The sequence below is a fragment of the Microcebus murinus genome, chromosome 5 (genome assembly GCF_040939455.1).
Source record: "Microcebus murinus isolate Inina chromosome 5, M.murinus_Inina_mat1.0, whole genome shotgun sequence".
Classification (NCBI taxonomy): domain Eukaryota; kingdom Metazoa; phylum Chordata; class Mammalia; order Primates; family Cheirogaleidae; genus Microcebus; species Microcebus murinus.
Window position 1 is genome coordinate 89692814 of NC_134108.1, and position 20180 is coordinate 89712993.

Genomic DNA, 20180 nt, shown 5'->3' on the forward strand with positions numbered 1-20180 from the left:
GAAATGCCTGAGAGTGGTATTCTCCTTGAAGAATATTGTGTCTAGCCTATAAAGGTGAGCTTTCTAAATCATGTTCCTGGCATACACATCAGGGATAAGTTAAACAAGTTAGGCTGGATATTGTTTTTATTTCAGGGGAATTCTGCCTGGGGTGCTAGAAGACAGAGAATGTGATGAGTTAGTTCAGCTGTGAACTCTAACGTCCTATTGGCTTGCTTCATTGCAAAAGAAAAAAAAAAGGCAATCAAAACTCTCTTTTTAAAAAGGACTTCTTCTTATGAACAGCTTTAAGATTAAAAGAAGAAATAGACAGTTTAGTTTCTTTTTAATAACAGTTGGATGTATCCCCTACGAAATAATAGAGGAGTCTGACTTTGCTAATGTTTGTTTAAAAGGAGGTGTTGACTAGATTTCAGCTTGCAAGTAGGAGTGTCTAGTCAGTGTTTTCCTTTCTACACGGAAAGTTAACAGCACTCTGACACATCACAGTTTGTACGGAGAGAGTTTAGGGAACTATAGCACAGTTCTCCCGCAGAATGATGGGGCAGCTCATGAACAATGATCAAGACTGGAACGCAAAGCTGGTGGGACTGATGTGCTGTATGGGTTAGTAGTATTACCTGCGATATCACTTTCATGTTTTTAGAATTGGAAAGGGAAAGTTACGCTACCTGCTTTGGTTTGCATGGCGAGAGTTTAGCAGACTGTGGGGCACCTTTTAGAAATCCAGACTGGAATCAGGACAATTTCTGAGGCTTCTTGTTAGAACTTTCCCCCCACTATTTTTGCACATAGGACATGTATTGATATAGTCTCAATATTTACTATGTGTATGATACTAAATGCGTTTAGCTTTGATTGGATTTTACTGAAAACCAGTCCGTGTAGGTTGTAGTAACCAGTGTTCTTTTTGCACATTTGTTTTTTCCCCCCAAATTCTTGATATTTTGCATTCAGTGTCATTACGTATTTTCAGCCATGTTTTAATTTATAAGGGTGAACATAAATACATGTTTTCATTTAAAACTTCATCTGTAAATGAAGTAATTTTCAAATAGAGGAATGTTATAGAACTTCATTTGGAATAATAACTGGATAGTCTATACAACCAATAGAGTTGGTTAAAATCACAGGAATGATTTTCCCTTTTTGTTGTCATAGCAACATTGCCCTAAATATAAATCTCTGTGTTAGACATCCCTGACTGAAATGACATAAAGAACCATTTATGAGATTTGTAATTGGAAAATTAGATGGTGTAATCTGGAATACTCCCTTTTGAAATAATGCATAAGGAAAGTGGCATGATTTACAGTTTCCTTAGCCTTAAATTATTCCCTGACTGTGGGTTGATCTCTTGAAGAAAGTTGAGGTCCTTAAAATTCACATGAACTCCCTTCTCACTATTATAGCATTATAGGAACAGTACTTGAGTGGAACACATCTATGTTTATCATGGTTTAAAAGACAATGTTGACGATGTTACTGTTAGAAAACAGTATCGGAATTTATGATTTATGTGTGCTAGTTAGCTTCAGTCTTTGTGTCTTACTCATGTACTTTAGTTGTAGATCGTAATTCCCAGATTCTAGCTCAGTATTATCTTCCAAATATTTAGCACCATCTCTCATCCTTAGCAGTTCATTTGAGCCTCTAGCATAACCTGCTAGAGGTTAAAATAAAATAAATTATTTTATTAAGTCTGCTTTCTCGATATACTCCTTTGGGTAAGAAATTAGCCACTTCATCTTTAGAACCTATGTTTTACTTCTTCATGTTCCTTAAAATATAAGACAAGTTTTTATTAATTTAGAAAGTAAGAAATCTATTTTTTTAACCGTTATGTACACAAGAGGAAAAGAGTTTATATAATACACATAATGTGATGTGAAATTTAATGGAATAGGGTAGATTTGTAAGAGCTCATGTTATTACATGATGATTAGATAAATTAATAAAATTTTGGAGGATAGTTAACAGGAGTGCCTAAAAATAGAAGTATTTTTTAACTTGATATAGAAACTATCTATTCTTGAATTATAAAGATTTTAAATTATTAATACATTTTATTTATTTTTTTCTTGAGGATTTAACCTCAGGGTCCTAGCATATTAATAGGATGGGAATAATATGGACATTACCCAGGAAGTAATTTTTTGTTGTTGTTGTTTGCTCTGTTTTCGTTTTGCTGGATGCTTAGAAAAGCACTGATGAAAATGTGCTATGAGTGCTAGACTTTGGCACAGAGCTTCCATTGTTTGCAGTCACTTGTCCAAAGTTCATCTCACACAGCAGGGCCAGATTCCCCAGCTCCCTGTCTGCGACTGGGATGTGTTCAGTGCTTCCATTGGAAAGATGACAGTATCTTGGGGAAGCTGGAAGCCACTCTGGAGGGAATCACAATACTTGGGTCCTGACCATGCCTCTTTCAATATTAAATTACTAAATCAAGGTTTCTTTTTGGTGGAGAAATGTGCACATGGCTGGCTTCTGTCTTGCTACCCTACTTCTTCTCCCTCAAGCCCCATCTCAATGCCCTGGGCAGGGTTCTGTTGGTCCTTCTCTCTTCTGTGCTAGCTTCTGTGCTGAGTGCCACATCCTTTACTCAGTTGGTGTGCCTATCACACTGCCTTCCTGTCCCGTGTTCTCTCTGGGGGATGAGCTCCAGAGTCCAAGGCCAGTCCTCTTTCTCTCCAGCCTGGTGGTCCTAGCACCACCATGGCATTGGGCTTATCAAGGGACCTGAAAAGATGCTGGGATGAATGAGTAAATGAGGGACATATAGAATCTAAATTTAATCAGTAAGGAGGCCTAGTAGATTGTTTCTCTTTCTTTGTTTTTGCTTTATGTGCAAATTAGTGATTTAGTTTCATTCTGACCTTTTTTGGAATAGTGAGGCAAAAAGACATTTAAGACATCATTATTGCTTTAAGAGATAAAGTTGTATATACTGCTGTATATAAGTAATTCTGCATTGTTTTCCTGAATTGGATTGTCTTTTCTGAAACAGAATTAATTCTCATAGTGGGTGTCTATTTGTTGAGTGCCAAAAAGCACTGTGGCATCCAGTATGGTGTAGACAAAAGGTGAGTGAACTGTAGGTGATGCCCCTGAGGGCCCAACAGAGGAATTACTAAATATTTTGTGGATGATATTGTTGGTTAATAATTATTAACATCATTATTCTTGATATAGTAGTTATGAGCATAGTACCTGAGGGTTTTACATTTGGTAACTAGGCAAATATAAAATCTGGCTGAGTGTGGTGGCTAGGTCTGTAATCCCAGTGCTTTGAAAAGCCAAGGCAGGAGAATCACTTGAGGCCAGGAGTTTGAGAATCCTGAGCAACATAGGAAGACTCCATCACTACCAAAGAAAAAAAAAAAAATTAGCCGTGAGTAGTGGTGTGCACCTGTATAGTCTCAGCTACCCTGGAGGCTGAATTGGGAAGATCTCTTGAGGCCGGGAGTTTAAGACTCCAGTGAGTCACAAACCACTGCTCTCTAGCCTAAATGGCAGAGTGAGACCTTATCTCTTAAAAAAAAAAAAAATTCTGGGCTTTTATGTTCAGAATTTAGCAAGCATCTACCTTCCAGGTCTGCTTTTTGCAACTCGTTCTCCAATTTTTTAATACTCAATGTTAAGTTAGGTAGACTAGAATTTTGGGGCACTGAAAAGGAGTTTGTTACAGGCAGAAGCAAATGATAGGCTGTATTTAGGTATCTATTTGTTTCTCTCTGATAATGATAGGAAGTGGAAGGGGTTTCAAGGAGCTACTTTGGAGAAGAAATGCTTATGAAATACATACTAGGATATATGGTCCCCCAACCCCCTTCCTGTTGGCATGAAAGTGTAGGAGAACTCTAAGTAATATGCCATCATTGAGTCGTATCACAAAAAATTAAATATGAACAAACCATTGGATTGCTTTACTGACATTTCTTAACTACTTCCTTATCATTGACCATTTTATATTTTTCTAAAACTTTTATTTTCCTTTTATAAACACTTTGATTTATAGCTTCATGGATATATTTTGTACACACCATGATTATAACTTTAGAATAAATTCTAGAAGTAGACTTTCAGAATAATTCTGCTGAATACCCTGGGAAAGGGTATATATATATGTTTAAAGCTTTTGATATATATTGGCAAACTGTCCTAGAACAGGGCTGTCCGGCAGAGCTTTGTTCTAGAGCAGCGTTGTCTGATAGAAATTTCTGTGATGATGGGACTGCTCCTTACCTGTGCTTTCCAATATGTTAGCCATTAGCTACGTGTTACTATTGAGCACTTGAATTGTGACTGGTACAACAAAGGAACTGAGTTGTTAATTGTATTTTGCTTTATTTAATTTTGGTTTAAACTTAAATAACCATATGTGACTAGTAGCTACAATATTGAACAGTATAGGTCTAGAAGATCTAAGTCAGATTACATTTCCATTGGCAATATATAAAATGTCTGCTCCCTATGTCCTTTTCAACATCATTTTTTTTTCATAAAATCTTGGCGATTTGATAGGTTAGAAAGCTTTATCTGTGTTATTATTTTATATTACTTGTTAGCGAAGTTGAATACCTATGGACATTACATTTTTAAAAATAGATTTCTAGTCTGCTATTACCCAATTATATATTATATATAAAGATATATTTTTTCTTATTTCTGTTTCTTTCTGTATTAATATTAGTAAACTTTGTCTTTTTTGTATATGATTTCACCAGTTGATTTGTTTTTTCATATTTTTGTTTATATTCAAATTATTGTTTGGAACATAAATTCTTTTAATAAATAAGACAAGCATTTTTAAAGAAACCGTAGTTCCATTATACTAGCTTAAAGGGGTCCTGGGCTAAAGAATGAGGAGGAAAAGAGATGAAGAAAGAGAGTGAGATATTTTTCATTGCCTGAGAAAGGATGGAGAAAATCTGAATTGTGATGGGAGAGGAAGGAAGACCATCAGGGAAAGAGAAAAGGATGTCTTATCTCCAGGTGCAGAAAGGAGGAAAGAAGGAAACAAGAAAATAGGGAATTTCTGTCTAGAAGTGGGGAGGAAGAAGGTAATTTAGTTTTGAATGTTAGCTCTAGGTGTTGGATAATTATTGATTCTCCTTTGAAATAATAACTTATATGAACCAGAGAATTCTAATTGCTCTTTCTCCTTAAACCAGAAGAAGCCTTCTGTCACCCTTCTCTGCACTGTGTCTGTAGTAAACCAAGGCAGGATCATTCTCCATAGTGAAGATCTAATTGGGGCATTTCTTTGTTACCAGAAAGTTCAACATAGGGAATCCTGGAGAGAAGCTCAATTAAGCATAATTCTGCTGAATAATTAAGCATAATAATTGATTCTGATGAGTTAATTACGGCAGAGTCCACATCAAGCCAAAGAATCTCAATTGAGGTCCTGCCTTTTGTTAAGACTTTAAACTATCTGCTGGATAATCGTGGACAAGTTTTTTGTTTTTTTTTTTACCTAAGTCTTGATTTCTTCTGTAAAATGGGAATGATATTACCTATCTTCCCTCTTATGGTTGTGAAGAGCAAATGGGATGTAGTATGTGGTCAGGTACTTTGGAAAGTTCAGTGCAAGGGTTCACTTGAAGCTAGTAAGGTTCAGATTAGATAGCTTTGTGGTGGTGGTAGTGGGTTGTGGGATGGATGGGCAGAGGGCATTTGTTTAATGGAGGAATAATGGCAAATACAGCAATGGGAAGAGACCAGTCTGGCAAACAGCTCTTTAACAATTTCTTACAGAGAGCCTAAAACTGCCAAAGTTTAACAAGAAAATTTGAATGCATTGTACAGTATCTTATTTTTGTTTACATTTTGTTTACACAATTAAAATCTCCTACTTATAGATTTTACCAATCTTTTTTTATGTCTTTCTTTTTCTTCCAGATGAACGGGACAAAGTTCAAAAGAAAACATTTACAAAATGGATAAATCAGCATCTCATGAAGGTCAGTTTTTATTTCTTTCACATCTTGGAGTTCTTTTGCACACTTCAATTTATTGTGTAGTGATTATATAGCTTTGAAGCACAGCTTTTGAATATCAACTTGAAAGTTTGAATTCTAGAGCATTCCACATGCATTTTTGGACATCTATAATTATTTGGCATGTGGACTGTTGGTAATGATGGAGATGGGAAGATAAGTACCCAGTGATTACAGTGCATTCTGTGACATTAGTAAAACCTGTTATTATTAGACTCTAAAAATTTTTAACAGTTTAAGAAATCTGTAAATATTTATATGTTAGTGCATGGAAAAGCTGCATTTCTCAGTAAGATTTCTTTTCTCTTATGATTAAAACCAAGTTCTGGCATCAGATATATGTGGATGGCAGAAGGTTAGATGAGAATAAAGATAGATTGTAGAGCTAGAAGTCCGGACTAATTTTACTTCCTTTGCTTGAGCCCAGAAGTTGGAGTCCAGCCTGGGTAACATATCTAGCATTGTCTTTATAAGAAAACACACAAACGAAAATAATTTTCCTTTTCATACTTAGTGTAATTCAAAGATTGGAAGCAGTTAATTGTTGTGGTTCTTAAATTAACATTTATTTGTGTGCGATGGGTCACTTTGAGAATCTGAAAAATACAGATGTACACAAAATGTGCATATAATTTCATGGAGTCATTGGACTCCACTGAAGCCTTTCTATAAATCTCAGATAAATAACTCTTAGGACTTCCCATTTAACTATTGGTCACTCTTCTCCCCTTTGATGAGGAACCCTAAAGTTGGAAATAGCTAATGTTTCCCTGTAAAAATATTTTTCTCACATAGAAACATTATTTTATATGTGGTTGCATTCTTAAGCTAGCCCACAGATCTTGTTTAAAATATCATATAGCTTGGGAGTGGTGCCAGTAATGTAATGGCATCTAGTCAACTTCTTTGAAAGTGTTTTTTTATTTCAGGGGCCTATCAGAATCACTGGAGTGGGATATCAGGCCCCTCTCTCTCACCACTCACATAACCCCTTCCTCAAAATCTGATGATGTCCCTCAGGGAGGGCAAGACACCCACGCCCCAGATGAGACTCATGTCTGCAGGGAGCTTCTATTCCTTCTGGGAGCTGAATCCCCTTGTGTGCTGGCAAGTCAGAAAAGGTTGAGATCTTCTGCTCTGTGATGCTTTTGTAAGCAAATATATTGTGCATTCTGATGAAAGATGCCGCAGTTCACCTGCCCTCGCCCGAACTTTTGTCTCATCCTACGCATACCATGCACCTGGTGGGAAAAGGACTCTTCTCCAACGAGATGGGCTGGGGTGAAGTTTGGGGTGTGGAACTTTGGAGCTGGAAGCTCCGGCAGGACTTTCCCATCTCTGAGGTGGCCTCAAGGGAAGCAGGCTCTTGGATGCAGAGGCGCCCCTGTAGCTGCTGCCGGCCTAGCAGTGTTTGTAGCTTTGGTGATCTGGGAGTGGGCGAGTTGGGGATGGGCACACAGGGTCGCGCCTTGTCTTCTGTAGCTGCTGTGGTTCCAGATTGGTCATCAAGTCACAGCTGCTGGGCACCAGAGAGAAGTAGATGCAAAATAGGAATGACCCTCCTGGGAGAAGCATAGCACTGGCACTACTAGGCAGGTATTTAGTGGGGGCCTACTATCTGCTAGGCATGTTGGACTGGGCCTTTTGTCTTATAAATGGTTCATAAATTAGATGATTGAGTAAAGGATGCTGCTTTTGCTAAGTGTTTCCAAATACAAGTTGAGCTGTCGAGGACAGAAGCTGTATTACTCATTCCTGGGGCCTATGGTAGTTCCTGGCGAGAATATTATCATGTATGTGCAATATACATTGCATATATTAAATCGTTTACTCCTGCCAACGACCCTCCAAAGTGGCTTCATTTAGTGGTTACACATACATACTCTTTAGATTCAGAGAGCAAGGATTCAAATCTTGATTTACCTGGAATATGTAATTTTTTAAAAAAATGATAAAGTGACACATCTCAAAGATTTAAGGCTTATTTCTGCTGCAACACACTAAAAATTGGGAAAAATAAGTATTTTAGGCATAACAGCCAGTAGATAGATGCCAGTCTAACTGCTTAAGGTTGTAAGCATATTAATTCATTTCTTGAAGTCTATAGGTCAGAATTTAAAATTAGTTCTTATTAAATGAGGAGCTGCTTTAGGGAGTGGAAAAGCTAGACAATACAGTCTTGGCTAACTCCCCTGTCAGCTAGCTGTTTATATTCTTGTTCTGTTTTGGGCTTTTCCAGAAAGTGAACTTTTCTTATAATTTGGAGAGTGATGCACTGAAATTTCTGACACAAAACTCATGTGTGTCAGAACTTAGCTTTTTATTTTTCGTTCTTTTTTTTTTTCTTTTTTTTTCTTTTTTTTTTAAACCCAATTTGAGAATCTCATTATTTTTCGTTCTTTGATGTCTAGAAATTACAGCATTAACTTCAAGTGGAGAAAAATGATTAGATATTCCAAAATATTCTGGGCACCAGGCTGTTAAGGTTTGTGTGTTATTTAATCAATCAGAGAAAATTTAGCCTTCTTGTGGTCTTTTCCATGTTTTCTTTATGATCTGATGAAAGGAATGATGCACTAGGGTAGTCAGCCTCATTTTGTCTCACCAAAAGGAATGTTGAATATTTTTGTTTTGGGTGGCCATTTGGTCATAATCCAATTAGTGGGAAATACAAAGTTAACCCTTTGCACTCGCTTGCTTTTTTCTCATTATCCACTTGACATCTGAGTGCAAAGGGTTAAGTAAATGAATTATGGATAAAAAAATCTTAATATTAGATATTTCTTCTGTATTGATTTTTTTAACATTCTTCACTTGAAATGTTGAATATATTCAGGGAGAAAGAGGAGAACAGTAGGTCTTATATCTTTCTTATCCTACTATGTTCCTTTTTAATGAATGAAAAGTTATGTTATTTAAAGAGCTTTTAATAAAATGGGATCATGTTATATAAATGTTTAAGGAAAAGGGTGACCATGAGAGATAATTTGAGAAAATGAAAGCATAATTGAGGAATCAAGAGAGAAAAAATTAGTTGTAAAATCATTCAGATAAAATCCAAATATTTCTATGGATATTGTCTGTATGGTCACTTTTAACTGCAGTGACAAATTGTCCGTAAACCATGGGGAAGAGAGAGGGGAATGGGAGGTTAGAGGAGAAAAGAGAGAAGAGGGGGGAGAGGAGGTTAAAGAGGGAAAGAGGGGAGGGAAAGGCTGCTTTGTGCACCAAGGGTGTTCTCTCTCTGCCCTGGAGTTATGCATTGAGTGGCCCGAAGGAGCCCAGGGTTTGGAGACCTCTTTCTCTTGGCTTCATACGCTGGAATTAGCTGCCTTGAGTACTGATTCAGGCTAGGGATGTGCTCCTCAACTTTTAAATAATTCTTTAAAATTTTGCCTTTTTCTAAATTTTTACTTTAATTATTTTACCCTGGTCTTTTCACCCTCGTTATGACTCTGAGAACAATGGCTCTTGGTCGTTCTAATCCATTGGTCGGTGAGGTGCTTGAGAGGTTAGTGCCCAGACAGACTTGTCTTCCTTGGGTTGTTTTTTTCTTAAATTTATGAATACAATATTGTGCTAACTTAGAGCAAATCATCTTTGAAAGGAAAATGTCTCCTACAGGGTTATCAGTCTGTGTGACATGCCAGCCAAGCATGGGAGGCAGCAGGAGAGGCAGACAGAAGCTCTGTCCTTGAGTTCAGGCAAGTGGGGGTGTGTCCAAGGCTTTGGAATTTATGATTTGTGTCAACTTAACCTTGTTAGGCCCTCATCTGTAACATGGGGGTAATGCCAGGTTAGCGTGAGGATTCTAAGCGTAAAGCACAGGACTTAGCATGATGTTAAGCACTCAGTAAATGAGAGCTTATGGTCACAGGGGTCCTCAAACTTTTAAACAGTGGGCGAGTTCACTGTCTCTCAGACCACTGGAGAGTGTGCACTGTGGGCCCGGGATGAGTCGGCTGCTAAGCAGGACAGGGAGTGGCAGCAAAAAACACCTAGACGGCCGGATAAATGTGCTAGGCGGCCTGTATGGGGCCCACAGGCTGTAGTTTGAGGACGCCTGGCTAGAAGAGTGGGTTGAGGTGAATGGTGTCAGACAAAATTATGAAGTGTGAGTTGCCTTGGGTCCCCTTTCTCCACATCCTGTTTCTTACCTCAAGGACTTTTCCCTTTTAGTTTATTTGTTTTAGAAAAAGCTGGGGTTTGGGGCTCACAATCTCTTGAGGACATAGATTGGTCTGTTGCCTCTTTGCCTTAGAGTCCCGTTGGGACACTGAAGAATCACTCACCTGAGGTGATCCTGTTAGCTGTACTTCCCTGCCCCCTGCCTACCAGTCCACAGACTTAAAAAGGGTTGATTTGGGGGCCTGAAGTCCTTTCCTCCTCCCCTTTTTCCTCTTCTCCCACACACTCTCCTCAGAGACAGGGAGCCAATGAAGACGTATCAAGCTTCTGAAAGATGGGCAGCTTTGGGTCCCCAGTGGCAGCTTTTACTTAGAGTCACAGTTGGAAGACATCTTGCCACTCATCCAGTTCAGTTCCCTCATTTAACAGAAGGGGAAACCTGCCACAGCTGCTTGCTATAGAGTTGCCCTAGAAGTTGTGAAATGAGAATATGAGTTGGAATGAGGTGCTATGTCCAGTGATTGCCTTCTTTGAGCACTGTGACACATTGTGGACCCCCCCGGCAGGTCCCCTTGGACTATGAGATTGTTTTTACTTTTCTTACAACGGTTGGCTAATTAAATCCCTTTGCCTTAGGAAGGTAGGACGTAGGCAGCTGTAAAATAGCAATTACCCTGTGCCTGGGGATGATTCTGGAATGCTCAATTTTTAAAATATTTATATGGCTGAGAAAAGTAAACATCGTGGTGGAACTTTTAAATGATTGCTTAACTTACTATTACATCTATATGTATAAGTATTTTTTCCTTAAAATATTTGGCAGGGACTTTTAAAATATAACTTTTTTCTCTGGAAAAACACTGAATAGAGCCTTATTTTGTATTTTTCAGAGTTAAAATTACATTTGTTAAAAGTAAAAAGGCTGGTTAATTACAACTTACATTCGTCGGTGAGCAGACATCTCTGGCTTTTTTCCAAATGTGTTTAAAGTTTTAGCATTCTGGTATGTCAGTTGTATGACTAAGTCTGTCCTTAAAGTGATTGTTCTGGCAAGAATGTTTTCCTTTTGATTCATCATTCTTCACAATACTTTAAAGAATAAAGTCCAGTTAACAAATTTATGTCTGCTGCCCCTGTAAGTCTTTTTACACACTGAGTAGACCAGAGCATTTACCTTGCAAATCATGGTTTCTAGGTAAACTATTGGTGTCAGGAATCATTATATATTATTCTTTAGCATAATTTAAACTGTAGTTCTAGGTTATGAGCTGGCTGTTATTGAAAATACCTGTGACTTCAGTTAGCTAAATTTTACCTGGAGAATTGTTCTAAAATATAAAATTGGTGACATTCTTTTATCATTAACAGCATTTATTTCTGCCTATTCTACCTATGGCATGAAGTACTATCTCTTTACAACTTAGAGGGTCTTTTATAACTGCTTGTTGTTATTGATCACAGGCAATTTGCTGTATAGAAATTCATAGGATAATAATATCAGAATGGCCCCTAAGATTTAAATATTTAGGATTTAGCTTTTGCCTTCCTTAAGCTGTGCGGGTAGGGCAAGAAAGAAGGGAGGAAGTGCTTTATTTTCTGAAACATTTGAACAGTTATCAAAGATTAGAAGATTCCTTTTAATTGTTTACTTGGGCCCAGAGTTAACTTACACCATAAGTGAGTGTCTCTGTTCAAGAGGAATAATTTAAGGAGATGATTTAAAAAGAAGATTAGAATCAGGAGAAGTCCATTTAATGTGCTTTCCTTGCATAAGATTCAGCTAATTGGCAATTTATAATGGAAATATAGTCTTAAACAAAGATCAGCTATATTATACATTTATTCCTTAACATTATGTAATGGGATATTTGGACTAATTTTTTTTCTTTTTTCTAAATTTTAATTTATTGATACACAAATGCATTTGGAGAGGAAGAGGCCCTGGATACCAATGTTGGACCACACCCTGTTTGTTAGTCACCTCCATGGTTACTACATAGGAGACACCCATTTGACTATCACATTTTTATGTCTGTTCCATCATGTCTTTGGAAAGCTTAATTTACTCATGGTATAGATGTCCTTTGCCCACATAGTAAAGTCAGTGACTTTGTGACTCCATTGAATCAATCGCACTATCCTTTCTGATTTGGTGGCTAGAAGGAAATGTAAATCCCCAAGCTGAGAACACAGTAATATCTTTCAGAGGGTAGAAAAAAGTCTCTTCTTTGTGTTCTTTTTTTTTTTTTTTGAGACAGAGTCTCACTCTGTTTACTGGGCTAGAGTCCCATGGCGTCAGCCTAGCTCACAGCAACCTCAAACTCCTGGGCTCAAGTGATCCTTCTGCCTCATCCTCCCACGTAGCTGGGACTACAGGCATGCACCACCATGCCTGGCTAATTTTTTCCATATATATTTTTAGTTGGCCAGTTAATTTCTTTCCATTTTTAGTAGGGACAGGATCTTGCTCTTGCTCAGGCTGGTTTTGAACACCTGACCTTGAGCGATCCTTTCGCCTTGGCCTTCCAGAGCTCTAGGATTACAGGCGTGAGCCACCACGCCTGGCCTGCTTTGTGTTCTTGACCACTGAAAAGTTATTGAGTAATTTTACATCTGTGGGCACAGATGAGATAGGTGAATTTTTGTAGCATTGACTTTATAAAGGGCTAATGAAAAATATTGCTTATTAGAGTACGGTGTTTTTGGTTCTTAGAATCTGCAAATAAGATATCTTTTTCAAGACCTTAGATTTATATCAGTGGTTCCTAATACAATTAGCTGTATCAGACTGGCTTGGAGGGCTTGTTAAGATTGCTGGGCCCCACCCAAAGAGCTTCTGGTTCACTAGGTCTGGGGAAGGGCCTGAAAATTGGCATTTCTAACAAGTTCCAGGAGTTTGTATTTCTAACAAAATGCTGATGCTGCTGAGCTGGGGCCATACTTTGAGAACCCCTTGCCATGGGTAAATGGATAAATAATGTAAATAACCATCAGTTCCATTTGGCATAGCCAAATAAGTATTATAATATGGTTTAGAAAATAATAGTAATTATCTCTTGTTGATCCCCTACTTAGCGTGCTCAGTACTTTACAATATTATTATCAATATTAAGAACTAAAGCAGCTAATATTGGTTGAGAGCTAACCCTGTGCCCAGTATCTGTCATTTTTGTGCCTTAATATGTTTAATTCTTACAACGATCCCTATGGACAGGTCCTGACTGTTATTATCCTTGTGTTACAGATGATGAAACTGATGCACAGAGAGATTCTGTAGTTTCCCAAGATCATACAGCTAGGAATTCTCAGGACTGGTCTGGAAAATCAGGTTACTAGAGGTCAATTTGTTTCCCATAGGCTGGACAGAAGTCTAAGGAGAAAGTGAAAATTACACCCTCATCTACCTGACTCCAGATTCTTTGTGGTGTCTACTACACTTAATTCTTAAGGATAAATTTAGAGTTAGGTCATTATGAGTAAAGGCAGGGGGGAAGCTGAACTTGACAAGTTGACTGTCTGATTCCTTTATAAACAGGAATTGGCATTAAAGTTATTTCTGCTGTAATATAGTGCTGACAATAGTGTATACAGTCAAGGAAAGGTTGAATGGTTTTTGGAGAAATGTGTGGTTAGAGACCCAAAGCATAGAATTTAGGAGCAAATCTCACACATCAGGTTTTTATAAAAGTGAAAAAACAGTTGACATTTTCAGACTTGTAAGCGATACATGGAAAAAGTGTGAAATGGTTTCTTGTAGACAAATAGTACATCGGGATTAAGAAGTTCTGAATGTCTTTTGTCATGAAGAATAAATGATTTCTTGGTGATAGATTCCTCAATCAATAAAAACAAAAATCCAGAATAACACTATGCTTACTTTTAACAGGGCTATATATTGAACTTCTTGTATAAGTAGGGCTGTATTTGAAATATAGTTTAGGAAGTTCTCTGTTTCATTGCAGCTTGCCATTTTGTTGGTGATGTAAAATACATATGTGTGAAACCATTAAACAGTCATGCCAGGCAGCATACGATAAGTGCCAGAATGAGTGGGCAAACATAGGTTTTAAGAGGTCAGAGCTTGGAGATTTGGGGCAGCTCTGATATTTAGGGTCCATTAGGGCAGGCGCAGGGGAGGGGGAGGGCAGGGAGCACAGGGACCCTGGTGTGCTAGACTGCTAGATCTTGCTGGAAGGAGATTAAGGTAAGGAGGAAAAGGTGAAGCCAGATGAGAAACAGATGTGATCGGTTAGCTAAGGATGCTGTTGGAAGTTTTTGAGGATAAGAGTAACATACTGACATTTTAGGAAGAACCCTGCTTTTCATATACTGCCATTAAGGGACTAAATGTAGCTATATTGTGAATTCTGTGATATAACTGTGTCTTCACATAAAGAGAGCTCAAAGTGCTTGTTGAATGAGTGCACCTACAGGGAGGTGACTGCTGGCTTAGCCTAGGAAACTCTCTTAGTTCTTCCCTCTGCTTTGTAGCAGCAGATACTTGGATGAAGTCAGAGAAGGCATGCTTATCAGATCTGCAGATGGGAAGAATACCCTTTATGTAAATACAGCACCATTTCATGTTAGGGACTTGAACATCTGTAGATTTTTGTATCCTTGGGGAGTCTTGGAACCAATTTCCAATGGATACTGAGGGACTGTGGTATTAGTTTCCTATGACTGCTGTGACAAATGACACAAACTCGGTGATTTATAACCAAGAGAAATGTATTTTCTCACAGTTGTGGAGGTAGAAGACTGAAATCATTTTCCCTGGGCTGAGATCAAGGTGTCGGCAAGGCCATGTTCCCCCCAGAGGCTGCAGGGGGAATCTATTCCTTGCCTCTTCCAGCTTCCAGTGGCAGCTGGCATTCCTTTACTTAGGGCCACACCATTCCATTCTCTGCCTATGTGGTCACATTGCCTCCTCCTGTTCTCTGTGGGTCAAACTTCCCTCTGCCTCTCTTTTATAAGAACACGTGTTTGGATTTAGGACCCACTGGCCTACTTCAGGATAATCTCCACATCACAAGATCCTTAATTTAATCATCTCTACAAAGATCCCTTTTCAAGTAAGGTAACGTTCACAGTTTCCAGGGATTAGGACTTAATATCTTTGGGGCCACCATTCAGCCTACGTATGACATGTGTGAACAGTTACAACTGGCTGAATGTGACATGAAACCCTCACCAGCAGCTTCATGGAATAGGGCATTCCCTAGCCATCACTGAATTTCCACCAAAATTGTGTGCAGATTGAGTTACAATGTATCAAAGATGGAATAGAAATGATTCGTGCATAGGTAGGAGGGCGAACTAGGTGATGTCTAAGATACTTTACAAGAGCAAGATTATATAATCAGATGACTCTTATAGATGACATGTGTGAAGTACAAATTATCAGGGATATACCAGAGATTTATTTTTATGTTTTTAAGCTATATGTTTAGAAATCATTTTAAACTTTAACAATCCGCAAAAATAAAAATAGTACTGGGAATGTTTTGGTCAGATTGAACTCTTGTTAGCATTTTACCCTGTTTGCATTGTCATTCTCCCCACATTCTGAGTGTGTGTGCGCACACGCATGTGCATGTATACCTTTTCATCTGAACCATTGAAGGGTAAGTTATATACAATATGGTCCCTTACCCCTAATATGTCAGTATTTATTTCCTAAGAACAGGGATATTCTCTTTTAGAACAGCAGATTTAACAGCTTCATAAATTTACAATGGTACAGTACTTAAGTACTTAAATGTCCATATTCCAGTTTTTTTGGTTGAGCATTTGCAGCAATCCCTACCCCCAACCCTGCCCTCTGGGCAGGATCCAGTTTTTGGATCAAGTATTGCATGTAGTTGTCATGTCTTTTTGAACTGTTTTAATTGGGAACAGTTTTATAGCCTTTTTGCAGGCTTTATGATATTGACATTTTTGAAGACTATGGAACAAGAGTTTATTTATTAACATATAGCATGGAAGATTCATTAATAAAAAATATATTTTGAACTTAAAGTTATTTTATGACAAGGCACATTCTTTTTTTTCTATGAGGGTAATTTAAGCAATTATAAGAGATTTTAGTGTTTGTTGATAAAATTGTGAGCTGTCTTTTCAAGTTAAGAGCATCAAAATTTTATTCTAATTTCACCAAATAACTTTAGTTCTATCATGTGGTTGATTATAATTTTTCTTCTTCTTGACTTCTTTATTCATTATTATCCTTATTACTACTACCACTATCAATATTATTTATTGAGTGCTTACTATGTGCCAGACCCTGCACTAGATCCATTGTATATATTATTGTATATTGTATTGTATATAATTGTATATTGTATATATCCATTGTATATATTATTTGATTTAATCCTTATTTTGACAGTGAGGACAGTGAGGAAATTGAGGATCAGGGAAGATAAGTTATTTGCCCCACATGAAGTAGCTAGTATGTAGAAGAGCTGAGATTTGGTCCTTGGTCCTTCTGGCTCTACAGAAGAAGGACCATATCATATGAAGACAGAAGAAATGAAGAGAGAGAAGTAGGAAAAAAAAAGCAATATGCTAGGACACATTACCTCTTTGCTCAGTTCTAATTTCTCTCAGTGTTTCCTCATATACTTTGCTGGTGTGACTTGTCCTCTTTATGTGGCTATAAGTTTCTATTTGCATTCTTCTGTAATCAATATACTTTGGAGGAGTTTAGAGATATAGATAAAAGTATACAAAGAAGTCAAGCAGCATTCCTGAAGGTCATTGTTTTAGCTGGAGAAAGGTAATAACTGGGCATTTTCAAAGAAGAAAAACTTACAATTTGTCAGTGGTGCCAGCATATTCTAAATCATGTTGCACAGACCTTCACATCAGAAGTATATGCATTCTTTAGTAGGAAGATTAAAGCAGACGACTTGGCTTGCTATTTAATACTAGACTCTCAGCTACATGAGGATAGGAGTATGTCTGCTTTATTAAACAATGCATCCCCAGCACCTAGCATTTTGTCTGACACACAGCAGTTTTTCTCAGACCATAATAAGGAATTTGTTGCCTAATGAATGAATGTGAAGCCAAATAAAATGTTTTTTCCCTACTTGTTTATAATACAGAACTACTATCATGGGGAAGTAAAAAGGTCACTTTGGTAGGAGTAAGATAACTGTCTGCAGGAAAAATAAATTTATGGTGGCTTTCTTCTTTTAAAGTTGAAAAGACCTATTTCATTATAGGTATGGAAACTGAGGCCCCAAGTCCAACAGGTCATGACCAGTGGGGCCAAACTTAGGATTCATTCTTCTGATCCCTTTCCCTGTTCTGTCCACTACATAAATCAGGTTCTCCATTTGTGGCTGGGTAGTAGGAAGTTTACTCATATTCATAGGTGAGATTAAATTATTTGTCCAAGGTTACTAATTAGCTTTGCCATAGTTAGCCACTGTTACTTCTATCAGTTCAGAATTTAGAAGAGCATTGGCTAGAACTAGATTCTTCTCACTTGGAAATTCTCTAATAATAAAGTAATACAATTATTATATTCTCTGCAGTCTTACTGCAGATGTAGTCAGGTTTCTTTGAGGGTCTAAGATATTTCCTTTCCACAGAATCACATGTAAAACCCCATTTCCAGGCTCTAGTCAGGGTTTGCCGTATTGAAAACCTGAGGGAGAATTTAGAAACTAGTTTTAAAAGGGACTGAGAGAGGAAGGCAAGTAGCAGAGGAGATTTGAAGCCTGTAATCAGAGAGGTAGAAGGTTGTGGTCTCCAGGGAGGGAATTTGATGATGAAAGTGGTCAGGGTGTCAGATTTAGCAGTGGGTCCTTTGGACTTGCTGAGGAGTTTGGAAACGAATAGAGTCATTTGATCTTAATATAATACAGGCAGTCCCCAGGTTACTTACGACATTCTTTACTTAGGAATGGGCTCCCAAGGCTCCCCATAAGAGGAGTTAAATTAATTAAATCAAATTATTAATTTGGGGATTAGTTTTTTTTTGGACATGTAAACAAACCACATGGCGCAAGTGGTTCTTTGGTGCTGCATCTTTGCACTAGCGGCGAGTCTCATTGTTCGTGTGGTCGCTTACAAACAGCATCACTTTCATTTATTTTTTATTTTTATTTTTTGAGACAGTCTCACTTTCTTGCCCAGACTAGAGCGAGTGCCGTGGCGTCAGCCTAACTCATAGCAACCTCAAACTCCTGGGCTCAAGTGATCCTCCTGCCTCAGCCTCCCAAGTAGCTGGGACTACAGGCATGTGCCACCATGCCCTGCTAATATTTTATATATATATTTTTAGTTGGTCAATTAATTTCTTTCTATTTTTAGTAGAGACGGGGTCTGGCTCTTGCTCAGGCTGGTTTTCAACTCGCAACCTTGAGCAATCCGCCTGCCTTGGCCTCCCAGAGTGCTAGGATTACAGGCGTGAGCCACCACACCCAGCCAACATCACTTTCGTCTTAACTTTTTTATTCAATTTTGTGAGTCCGTGTTTACCCTTATAACCATGCCTCCAAGTGAGCTTGCAGTCTAGTGAGCCTGCAGCGAAGAGAAAGGTGATTACAACGGAAATGAAAGTAGAAATACTTAATAATTATTTGGAGAAAGGCCAGACACCATCATTCACTGGGAAAGCATTAGGCTTCGGTTGCTGGACTATTGGAACAATTATAAAGGATAAAGTGAGAATAATGGAATGTATGAAAGGCAGTGCTCCCAAGAAAGCATCAATTATTACTAAGCAGCATAGTGGATTAATTATTGAAGTGGAAAGGTTATTATTGAGTTGGTTAGTTGGAATAAGCATAACATTCCTATTAGCCTAGGAATTAAAAGAAAGAGCACAAGAATTCCTGTAACTTATTGTTGCAGTACAGAGGTATTATTATTATTATAGTATTATACTGTATTATTATTACCACATATAAGCCATTATAGTACTGTTATTGTTATTATTATTACCATATATGCGCTGTTCATCAGGAATCTAAGTTACATACAAATCCGACCTAAAGACGCTCTCAGGAACGTACCTTATCTGTAATCCAGAGACTACTTGTATAGAAGAAATTTCTGTGTTATGAAAAAAGGAAAAGAGCACTGACTTCAAAAGGAAGCTTTTAAATATGAGAAACCTCTTGCCTATTTCTAAAAATGCTGAAATTCATGCCTGATGGAACTGTGCTGTGGATGTACAGTGCTAACATAATCTGACACTGTTGTTTGCTTAAAGGTTTTTTAAAAATAATTTTTCAAATACTCTCGTTTGTGATTTAAAGAAAAAAAAACCTCTTTTGAAATTATACCACTAGGTTTCAAGTAAAATGGAGGGAGACCATGGCATTCAGTATAAGGCTGGGTTTTGCTGCTACATATGTACAGAGTCCTTGATATATAAATGGGAACTTCTATAAGTCATTTTTAGAGGCCTTAGATTGCATTTCCCTAAATGGGTGAAATTCATTATAATACTGGTCTTGTTCTCAGGCTGGCCCAGTAGGTCTTATTTAATGCACATCCTATTTTGCAGATGTTAAGAGCTTAAGTCCTGACATCAAGGAGCTGTACGCTAAAGGAGAAAGAGTAGTCCCCTCCCCTCATCCCCAAATAAATTTAAGTTTCAAACCACCTAACTCCATTTCTTTGTCCATTCCTTAGAATCACCCTCTTGTCCAAGTAGTACAGGGCATGTGTGTGTCCTTCTGAGGCACTCTCTTTTCTAAAGTGTTCATGTTTCCTTTTTGGACTCCCAGAGCAGCTGATTTCAGTAAGGTTCAGGAAGAAAGACTGACGGGAACCCAGTTCACCGCAGTCTGTGAGTGATAGAGCCATAGTCTGTGAATGATAGAGATCTTTAGCCATCCCCCTGGAAAATAAATCTCCGGTGGAATTTCAAATAGATTCAAGAAGAAAAGTCAACTGTGCATAGGAAGGCCAACATGGAAATAAACTAGTCATGCCTGGACTCTGGTTTAGTTGTCATCTTCCCTCATTGTACTTTGTAACCCAGGGTAGGTGGCACAATGTGGTAGTTAAGAGCACAGGCTGTGG

General features: G+C 38.0%; 1 protein-coding gene across 23 annotated transcripts in view; it reads left to right on the forward strand.

The window, feature by feature from the left end:
• The window catches only part of DST (dystonin), a 462173-nt gene that overhangs the window by 194415 nt on the left and 247578 nt on the right, over nt 1–20180 (forward strand). For all 23 annotated transcript variants that reach the window (XM_020287134.2, XM_076003259.1, XM_076003267.1 and 20 more), the window contains one exon: nt 5908–5969. In XM_020287134.2, the coding sequence (XP_020142723.2) occupies nt 5908–5969 (62 nt within the window). The remainder of the gene's footprint in view (nt 1–5907; nt 5970–20180) is intronic.